Below are 11253 nucleotides of genomic sequence, written 5' to 3' on the forward strand. Positions count from 1 at the left end.
TGGAAGAGTTCATGGAGTTTATGAGTTTATGGGAGTGACTCCTGCCGAGAGTTACCCCTCTGAAGATGTTGAAGAGACACTTCTCGCCATTTCTGTTTTTAATGGTCACGACTCCTCAACCTTGCCGTGACGACCGATTTAACTAGAACCGCTCTGCCCGGAGCAGCTATTTAATGGTAATGGCTCCTTAACCTTGCCATTATTACATGACAGCGCTAAATCTTCCAGTTGAGGTCATGAAAAAGATTGATTCCCTTCGACGTGATTTCCTATGGGCTGGGTGTGACAAGGTCACTGGTGGCAATTGCAAGATCAATTGGGAGCAGGTGTGCAAGTCCAAGGTTCATGGTGGCCTAGGTATTTTGATTCTGGACAAATTTGCTACAGCTCTTAGAATCCGCTGGCTTTCGGCAGAGTGGTTGGATCCGGTCAAGCCTTGGGTTCATCTGGGAAACCCATATGATGAGAATGATAAATATATCTTCGCGGCCACCACCAAGGTGTTGGTTGGTGATGGCCTTCATGCCTCTTTCTGGGAATCAGCATGGCTGGGTGGGACCAGGCCCAAAGACATTGCACCGCATATTTTCGAGATATGCAAGAAAAGGTGTTGTTCGGCCCACAAAACTTTACATGACAACTCCTGGGTATCCAAAGTGAATACCGCTGAAATCACCAATGTTAGTCATCTTACCGAGTTCGTCAACCTGGGAAAAGCTTTCACATGTTCACTTCAACCCTGGAATGTGCCAAAATGCACTTTTATTCTTCTTTCCATGGATATATAATAACTGCAGGAATCCTGGATAAACAAGTTTCCTGGAGTGACCGGAAAATTAGTGCTAGTTGTGGTTGCTGCAGTTCCGCGGATTATCTGGAAAACGCGAAATGATGGTGTTTCAGGCACACACAGAAAAAACCGATGGATGATGTGTTGTTGTGATCAAACTAATTGGATATTGGATTCACTATTCGTTTCCTTTATAGAGAAATGAGGTAAACAAAATCTGTTGCAGTGGGGAGTAATGCTCTTTGAACAGGTGGCAAATGAAGTGTTTGGAGCTGTGCGGGGCCAGAAACTAACTCACTTAAGGCTATCGGTCTTCGGCTGCATTCAGCGGCTGTTTAGCAGGGCCATCTCCAGAAATTTGGGGCCTCGGGCGGAAACCAAAATGTGGCCCAAAATTTCAAACAATTCACATAACATAAGAATTAATATGCGTAAAGCATACTGACACTTTATTATATAATTTCCAGTCTGTTTTATTTGTACCTTGCTCTTGGATATTAATAAATACAGTATGTAGTCAAGATTCATATAGTAATTATCGCTAGATGACTCGAGATCATTCAAATACAAAGAAAATAAATTGATAAAAAAACCTTGCTCTTGGATATTAAAACACAGTATGTAGTCTAAAGTTGATGTGTTTAGCTAGCCTGGGCTGCTAGTTTGGATGTTGCTTCAAGTTGGATGTTATCTTTATTTCCCTTAATAGGAATTTGTGGGAAAGAGCTGGAGTCTTACTAGTTATAGCCACAAGTTGGTGGGCTATCTAATTTGAGCGGAGCTCTTCCTATACTCAACTCATTTTTCTTGACAAAGAAGTGTGTCTATATATACAGTAGACACCATGCGATCAAACACACTACTTTGAAATATATATGACAAACAATTAACATATTACAAGATTCAGAAAAATATCTCTAGCAGGGACGACTCAAAGCGTCATACTTGACCAAGCTGCAGAGCTGCTCGTTGCCTGTCCATGTGGTAACAAGGCAGCGTCACGGGAAAAGAGCAGGAGCCATCCAACCAAACCCGTAATTAGGTTAAGTCTGTCTCCTTTTCTCTTACACCGGGTTCAAGTTGCATCACCAATAAGATGCCCTTTGGGTGTTTTTGTACAGAAAACGAAAGAGGTCCTTGCCCGAAACATAATACAAACACATCATGGATATTGAATAATTTAATTTAATTTAACAAAGCCATCTCACACTGTAATTAAAAAATCAATGGTATCAAAACGTAAGAGCAGATTGAAAACAGGAAAGCAAACATGGTGTCATAATACATCTCTGGGATAACTCAGCTGGATTGGTATTTATATACACTTGAAATAACACTATTAGTCTCGGACAGACGACAATGGTTCATGAAACTAAAGGCGATCTCAGACTCTAATAGCTAACAAGAAGTAGTACTAATTAACATCAACTTGTTGAAGTATCATCCGGTATTAACTACTCAAAATCACTAGGGCTAAAAAACGAAGCCAACTTTATTTTTCGATGGTGACGGAGACGTCGCCGCTGGTAATGGCGTTTTTGGTGAGGACAGTGGGCAGTTCGACATTTTTGCCTTTCTTGGGGGTCAATCTGTAGTAGTAAAAGTACAGGATCAGCTGGATGAGGCCGAAGATTGTACCGAGGGCATTGGGGATCTGCAAGGAATTTAAAGAGGACATAACAGTTAGATCAATCCACGCTGAGGAGTTCTTGAGTGAATGTCTGGCTGGGTTTGCGACTTCTTATTTCCAATGTGTATGTGTATGTACATACCGTGATGTAGATGTCAAACTTGATGAGCGCATAGCCCGTCCAGCAGCAGCCATTGAGGAAGTTCACCAGCGACAGGAAGAATGGCATGTACTCCACACTCTTGGTCCTGATCACTTTACCCTGCAAATAGCAGTACAATATTACTACTTTCATCTTAAATTTTTGAGTAATATTAGTATTAGTACACTCCTAAGTTGGCAAAAACAATTAGCCTGAGCTAGTAATTCACCCTGCAGAAGAACTTGGGTGCGTGAGAGGTGAACAACTCAGTTCGGACTTTTTTTAACAGGGTTTTGGCACCAACGTTAAAAAATGAAAGGTGGGTACATCTTTTAGATGGACATAGATTTTCAAGCAGAATCAACAACAAACAAGGTGTACTACTTAACAAATTAAGGTCTGTCAAAAGCATCTGCTAGAACTTTAAAAATAATTATAGGCAGGTATTTTTTTCTTGAAAGCGCATAATTACCACACCACACGTGCACAACGCAGATTAATTAATTAGCCACCAGAACTAACAAGTTAAAGCGGTTATCAAAGCTCACGGGTCGACGACCCTTAAGTTGGGGTGGTGTACGTACCATGATGGTGAGCGGGGAGGCGTACATGATGGAGCCGAAGATGACGCAGAGGATGCCTACGATCATGGAGCGCTTCTCATGGGTGTGGGCACCGAGGAGCACGCCGGCCACCACGACAGCCATGAACGCCGCCTCGAGGGCGAGCACGCCGAGCATCTTCCACTGCACACACAGCAGAGCACATGCACATGGCGTGGGTTAGGGGCTGGAGGATCTTCTGTACAGAAACTAAAGCCGAAAAGAGACAGTGGGACGGATGAGGAGGCATTCGGAGGGTTGCACGTACGTACCCTTGTGTTCTTGGCCGCGTAGATGATGAAGATGATGATGTAGGCGCCCTCAATGACGAGGCCGATGCCGTTGATGGTGAGGACGAGGGTGCTGTTGGGGTGGACGATGGGGAGCCCGTAAAAGAACCAGAGCAGGCAGTTCATGAGCGTCGCCAGGTAGGGGTCCGGCTTGAACTCCTCCACGTCCTTGGCCTTGTAGATCCGCCAGAACGTCGGCCTGCGTACGTAGGTACAAGTAGAAAACGAGCCTCAGATTCATGCCCTAGCAACCACCTTTCATATATGTATACATACAGATACAGACTAGGCGAGAGGAGGAGGAGTGGGCTTACACAGGGGAGAGGAAGAGGCCGAAGGAGATGACATTGCCTATGATGCCGACGATGTTGCGGGCCACTTGGGCGGAAACCATGATGCTCAGCTAGATCGATCGCTCGCCGGAAACACAACTCGATTGCTCGGGGGAGCAAACGACTTGAGGAAGGTTGGTTGTGATTTGTTTGGGGCGTGGGTGGCCGAGCTTATATAGTAGGGGGTTCCCCGTCGCCTTCCCCAAGTTATATCCGATGTGGATATGGTTAAGGGTAGGTTAAACGGTTTGATTTGAGTGCAGTCCTCAACCAACTCCTTCTCCGGCCGTGCTCCCATCCAACGGCCGGCCGTGTCAATTTCTTCCTCGCCCGCGTCCTTTTTCCAGACGAAGGAAAAAGGATCACGCTCCTCTCCCACGTAACAGTCGTGGTACAGTCGTACGCAAAACAAATAAGGACAACCCTGAGCGCAAAGCTGTCACGGACCAACACCGACCCAGCCGGCGTCACCCAAGGACACTGCAAAGCCCAAGACCGACCCAGTCGTCCCAACGACTCCGGAAGCCCAACACGCGTGTTACCGGAGGCCGTGAAGTGTTGTTCGTGCTCTACTCCCTCGATCTAATATAAGAGTGTTTTTTACAGTATGCGACGGAGGGATTAATATACAATTGTCTTTCTACTATTAAAGTGGAGTACGCAGGTCGTTTTGTTTCGTTTGGTTACCTCGTTCCCCCATCGATCAAATGCCCTAACGTCCCCCCTCAACAATTTTTATTATAAAAAAAACCCAACTCTTGTTCTCCATTTGCGAGCTCGGCCGCCAGTCCACTTTACGCTGCGGCGGCGCGGTGGTCGGCCCTGCCTCGGGCAGCGGCAGATGCAGGCACGGCACGGGCCTGTACCTGGAAGGGCGGCGGCTGCGGTCGGCGCGCCATCGGGCGTCGGATCGGCGGCAAAGGCGTGGAGGCCATGGTGGTCTGGTCGGCGGCGCCTTGGGTCAGATATGATCTGGCCGGTGCAGCCGGCGGTGGTGGCCATCTCCTCTGTTGGAGGTGGTCAGCCTGACGCTGGATGGTCAGATCTGAAGATCCGTCCTCTGGCTCCGGCTGCAAGTCGGGAAGACATAGTTGCCGGTGAAAACCGAGCCGTTAGCGGACGATGGTGGCGTTTTTGCGCCGTTACCTTGATGAAGACATCGTTGTGTAACTGTTGTCGACCCACTCATGCTGCTTTGGGAGAAACCTAGGTTTTGGTCTTCCAGATCGGACAATGACGGTACTACGCTGTCGTTTCTTTCTTGGGAGCATCTTTTATGGAGCAACGCTGGAGCATAGAGGCAGGAGGTGGAGCGGCTTCGTCTTGGACGGAGCTTCGGTGGAGCTGTCAAGTCATGCTTGGCTGACAGGTGCTACTCTGAGCCATGCCTGGTTTGTAGGTGCTACGCACGACGGATCTTCCAGAGTCTTTGCGTCTGGACAGACGAGTGCAGGGCGGTGGTGCTGTTCGGTGCCGTGGTGGCGTCGACGGATGTCTGGTCTGGCAAGGATGATGCGGGTCTCTCTCCTGGAGATGGGTCAGTGGTACGATGAAGATGACAGCGTCTAGAATGTATGCATGCGGTGTGCGCTTTAGATAGGCTGCACCAGCTGTTGGTCCCGATACATTATGTGGATGGATCGACGACGACACCGGTTTTAGATATGGCGAGTGAGAGCACTCCACATTATTGAGTTTGTAGGTGTGAGTCGTGGCTTCGGGTGAATTGATGTATGTTTTTGTGAGACCTTTGTGGAATAATTAATAAAGATGGCTGCATGCATCTATTGATGCAGAGGCCGGGGGTTTAGCCTCCTTCTCTAAAGAAACAAATCGCTCCACCAAGTCCTACCTATATCTGTCCTCTCTCCTCTAGGGTTGTGCCGCCCCATGCCTCCTCCGCCTATAACCAGCGAGCATTCTACACCATTGCAACAGCCCCCGTGACTTTCTCCTACATAACTGTCCTCTCCCCCAAGGAGCTTGCAGAGAGAAAACAAGCGCTGCGACAGCAGCAGGAGATGGCCTGGAGGCACAGGAATGGTGTTGCCTGCAGTGGGTGGCCTTCTCCATGGGCCTGCTGCAGCGCGGCGAGCCTGATGCGCCGCGACGGATGCTGCACCATAGTGCGGTTGTAGGGAATGGACATAATGCCCTAACGGGGGACGTCGGCATACGCTTGACCTACATCATCGATCCGCGGCACGTGCCGCGTTATCAAACCGAGCCATGTCGGTTGGCACACCTCATCGACGCGGGGGCATAGAGGGCCGTCGGCACAGCTTTGTATTATCTGTTTTTTGTAATAAAAAATTGTATTTTTATCTTTTTTTCTATATTAAAATTTGATTAACTTAAATGTGCCTTATCTAAACAAAAATATACATAAATTATACATCGATTTGGTGTAGAATTTTGTGTAGATTATGAATATGTAGTTTGTATTTTTTTTCTAGTAGTCCCTCCGTCCACGAATAAGTGTACTTCTAGCTTTTGTATTAAGTCAAAGTTGTAAAATTTTGACCAACTATATACAAAAGAGTAATAACATATATGACATCAAATTGATATATTATGAAAGTACATTTCAAAATACATCTAGTGATGCTAATTTAGTGTCATAAATGCTAGTACTTTTTCCTATAAATTTTGTCAAACTTTTAAAACTTTGACCTAAGACAAAAGGTAAAAGTACACTTATTCGCGGACGGAGGGAGTATGTTAGTAATGTGACCTCATGTTCTTTTGCATATACGTCCCTATACTTTATTAAAATCACAAAAAATTGATAATTAAATCTATTTTGACAAAGTTTTATAGTGCGACCCCCCTCACGAACATCGTTGCCGCCGTCGCACGGAGGGGGGGAAATGGCCATGTCAGGCCGACAAGGAGGCAATCTTGTGGTGGGTTGGGCCCGGACCGTGTTCGGTGGTGTACCTATGGGCTGGCCTATCACAACCGGGTGAAAACGTCAATTGGTCAAACCCTGTCCAGGAAAAGTCAAAGGCCTAGATCCGTTGGTCAACTATGTCAGGGTTAGACGGGACGAGGGACTTGGGGGTAGCTATGCCGTTAGGTCTTGCGCTAGGTCCTCTTACACGCCTGAAAGTGTGGTGGCAGGTGCAAGCACCCGGCACGTGGCTCCGGTGTGTAACCCCCCTCACGGACGTTGCTGCCGCAGTCTCACGGAGTGGGGAAATGGCCATGTTGTGCAGACACGGAGGGAATCTTGCAGTGCGTTGGGCCCGGACTATGTTGGGGGTGTACCTATGGGCTGGCCTATCACCACCAGGTGAAAAGGAACATCGGTCAAACCCCGTCCGGTGAAAGTCAAATGCTTAGATGCGACGGTCAAGTGTACCAGGGTTAGACGGGACGGGGGACTTGGGGTGGTAGCTATGCCGCCAGGTCTTGCACTGGGCAATCTCACACGTCTGGAAATTTGGTTACAGGTGCAAGCACCCGGCACGCAGCTCCGTAGTGTGACCCCCCTCACGGACGTCGCTGCCGCCATCTCACGGAGTGGGGAAATGGCCATGTTGGGCAGACACGGAGGGAATCTTGTGTTGGGTTGGGCGCATACCGTGTTCGAGGGTGTACCGATGGGCTGGTCTATCACAACCAGGTGAAATGGTCCATCGGTAAAACCCTGTCCAGTTAAAGTCAAAGGCCTAAATCCGCCGATCAACTGTTACAGGGTTAGACAGGATAGGGGAGTGTTGGGGAACATAGCATGCAATTCAAAGATTTCCTACGCTCACGCAAGATCTATCTAGGAGATGCATAGCAAGGAGAGGGGGAGAGTGTGTCCATATACCCTCGTAGACCAAAAACGGAAGCGTTTGACAATGCGGTTAATGTAGTCGAACTTCTTCTCGTTCCGACCGATCAAGCACCGAACGTACGACACCTCCGAGTTCTGCACACGTTCAGCTCGATGACGTCCCTCGAACTCTTGATCCAGCAAAGTGTTGAGGGAGTAGATGAGTTCCGTCAGCACGACGGCATGGTGACGGTGATGGTGAAGTGATCCGCGCAGGGCTTCGCCTAAGCACTGCAAAGATATGACCGGAGGCATAAACTGTGGAGGGGGGCGCCGCATAGTGCTATCAATTGTTGGTGTCTGTTCTAGCGGTGCCCCCCCTCCCCCACACACAGACATATATATATAGGTTGGAGGGGAGTAGAGGCAGCCAATGGGGCGCCCCAAGTAGGAGGAATCCTATTTGGGTCCTCCCAATTCGGCCTCCCCCTTTCCTTTTCCTATTCGGAGTAGGTAGGGAAGAGAGGGAAGGGGGGATCATATTCCCTTTTCCTTTCCTTCTCCAAGTTGGCCAGCCCATATGGTGGGGGGCGCACCAGCCCCTTTGTGTCTGGTGCGTTTCCCCTCTTCGCCCATAAGGCCCATATCTTTTGCCGGGGGTGCCTGGAACCCCTTCCGGTGACCCGATACGTACCTAGTACCCTCCGGAACACTTCCGGTTTACGAATACTATCGTCCTAGATATCAACCGTTACCTCTCGGCCATTTTGAGACTCCTCTTCATGTTTGTGATCTCATCCGGGACTTCGAACAACATTCGTTCACCAAATCACATAACTCATATAATGCAATATCGTCATCGAACGTTAAGCGTGCGGACCCTACGGGTTCGAGAACTATGTAGACATGAACGAGACACCTCTCCGGTCAATAACCAACAGCGGAACTTGGATGCTCATATTGGTTCCTACATATTCTATGAAGATCTTTATCGGTCGTACCATAATGACAATATACGTTATTCTCTTTGCCATCGGTATGTTACTTGCCCAAGATTCGATTGTCGGTATCTTCATACCTAGTTCAATCTCGTTACCGGAAAGTCTCTTTACTCGTTCCGTAAAGCATTTTCCCACAACTAACTTATTAGTCACATTGCTTGCAAGGCTTCTTATGATGTGCATTACCGAGAGGGCCCAGAGATACCTCTCCGATACTCGGAGTGACAAATCCTAATATTGATCTATGCCAACCCAACAAACACCTCCGGAGATACCTGTAGAGCATCTTTATAATCACCCAGTTATGTTGTGACGTTTGATAGCACACAAGGCATTCCTCCGGTATCCGGGAGTTGCATAATCTCATAGTCGGAGGAATATGTATTAGACATGAAGAAAGCAATAGCAATAAAACTGAACGATCAATATGCTAAGCTAATGGATGGGTCTTGTTGATCAAATCATTCTCCTAATGATCTGACCCCGTTCATCAAATGACAACACATGTCTATGGTTAGGAAACTTAACCATCTTTGATTAACGAGCTAGTCTAGTAGAGGCTTACTAGGGACACGGTGTTTTGTCTATGTATCCACACATGTATTAAGTGTTTGATTAATACAATTCTAGCATGAATAATAAACATTAATCATGATATATGGAAATATAAAATAACAACGTTATTATTGCCTCTAGGGCATATTTCCTTCAGTCTTCCACTTGCACTAGAGTCAATAATGTAGTTCACACCGCCATCTGATTTTACACCAATAGTTCACATTTTTATGTGATTAACACCCATAGTTCACATTGCCATGTGGCCAACACCCAAAGGGTTTATTAGAGTCAATAATCTAGTTCACATCGCTATGTGATTAACACCCAAAGAGTACTAAGGTGTGATCATGTTTTGCTTGTGAGAGAAGTTTAGTCAACGGGTCTGCCACATTCAGATCCGTATGTATTTTGCAAATTTCTATATCTGCAATGCTCTGCATGGAGCTACTCTAGCTAATTGCTCATACTTTCAATATGTATCCAGATCGAGACTAAGAGTTATCCGGATTGGTGTCAAAGCTTGTATCAACGTAACTCTTTACGACGGACTCTTTATCACTCCATAATCAAGAAACATTTCCTTAGTCCTCTTTAGGTATCTAAGGATAATTTTGACCGCTATCCAGTGATCTACTCCTGGATCACTAATGTAGCCCCTTGTAAAACTCATGGCAAGGCACACAACAGGTCTGGTACACAGCATGGCATATTTTATAGAACCTATGACTGAGGCATAGGGAATGACTTTCATTCTCTCTATATATTCTACCGTTGTCGGGTTTTGAGTCTTACTCAACTTCACACCTTACAATCAGGCAAGAACTCCTTTTTTTACTGATCCATTTTGAACTACTTCAAAATCTTATCAAGGTATGTACTAATCGAAAGTCTTCAAGTGTTTGGAGCTATCTTTATAAATCTTGATGCCCGATATGTAAGTAGCTTAACTGAGGTATTTTATTCAAAAACTCCTTTTAAACAATCCTATATGCTTTCCAGAAAAATTCTACATCATTTCCGATCAACATATACTTATCAGAAATGTTGTAGTGCTCCCACTCACTTTCTTGTAAATACAGGCTTCACCGTAAGTCTGTATAAAACAATATGCTTTGATCACCTTATCAAAGCGTATATTCCAACTCCGAGATGCTTGCACTAGTCCATACATGGATCGCTGGAGCTTGCACACTTTGTCAGCACCTTTAGGATCGACAAAACCTTCTGGTTGCATCATATAGTACTATTCTTTCAGAAATCCATTAAGGAATGTAGTTTTAACATCCATTTGCTAGATTTCGTAAAATGCGACCTTTGCTAACATGATTCAAATAGACTCAAGCATCGCTACGGGTGAGAAAGTCTCATTGTAGTCAACTCCTTGAACTTGTCGAAAACCTTTTATGACAAGTCGAGCTTTGTAGATAGTAACACTACCATCAGCGTCCGTCTTCCTATTGAAGATCCATTTATTCTCAATGGCTTGCTGATCATTGGGCAAGTCCACCAAAGTCCACACTTTGTTCTCATACACATCATTGGCACGCTCAAGCAGCTTTACGACATCGACGACATGACCATAACGGAGGCGATCGGACGCTTGCGGACATGGGAAGAGAATGCTCGTGGCTGTCGGAAAGGCAAAGGAGGAGGTGGGGACCAACTCATGTACTCGCGTGCAGATTGGGAGGCCCCAAGTATCAAAGGACGGCGTGACGGTGGTGAAGGCTCAAGCAACGCGAAGCGCGGCGGACAAACTGGAAAAGGCAAAGGAAAAGGCAAGCCACAAAGTCGTGGTAAGGAAGACCGATCTAAAGAGCGGAAGCCACGGAACTTGGATATGTCCGAGGTCAAGTGCTATAACTGCAGCGAGATGGGTCACTTTGCGAAGGATTGTCCGGAGCCTAACAAGCGGGAGATCAAGGCAAATTTGGCGAAGCAGGAAGACGAACGTCCAGGTCTTCTAATGGCTGAAGTTTGTGATCTCGTCCAAATAGCGGTTGTGAAACCAAACCGTAAGGTGCTACTTCATGAGAAAAAGGTAACACCGAAGTTATCCGGGATACAGAACGTGTGATGGTATCTAGACACGGGTGCCAGTAACCACATAATGGGGTGCAAGGAGAAGTTCCTCGAGCTGGA

General features: G+C 46.6%; 1 protein-coding gene across 1 annotated transcript; it reads right to left on the reverse strand.

The window, feature by feature from the left end:
• Positions 1–2032: 2032 nt before the first annotated feature.
• On the reverse strand, positions 2033–3946 carry LOC123184414 (bidirectional sugar transporter SWEET6b). Its single transcript, XM_044596542.1, has 5 exons — positions 3769–3946; positions 3437–3653; positions 3147–3308; positions 2563–2682; positions 2033–2444 (listed from the first exon to the last, which is right to left on the reverse strand). Exons 1-5 carry the CDS (start codon positions 3846–3848, stop codon positions 2283–2285), a joined length of 741 nt encoding a protein of 246 aa, XP_044452477.1. The 5' UTR covers positions 3849–3946; the 3' UTR covers positions 2033–2282.
• Positions 3947–11253: the final 7307 nt, after the last annotated feature.

This window comes from Triticum aestivum, chromosome 2A (assembly GCF_018294505.1).
Source record: "Triticum aestivum cultivar Chinese Spring chromosome 2A, IWGSC CS RefSeq v2.1, whole genome shotgun sequence".
In the NCBI taxonomy this organism is placed as follows: domain Eukaryota; kingdom Viridiplantae; phylum Streptophyta; class Magnoliopsida; order Poales; family Poaceae; genus Triticum; species Triticum aestivum.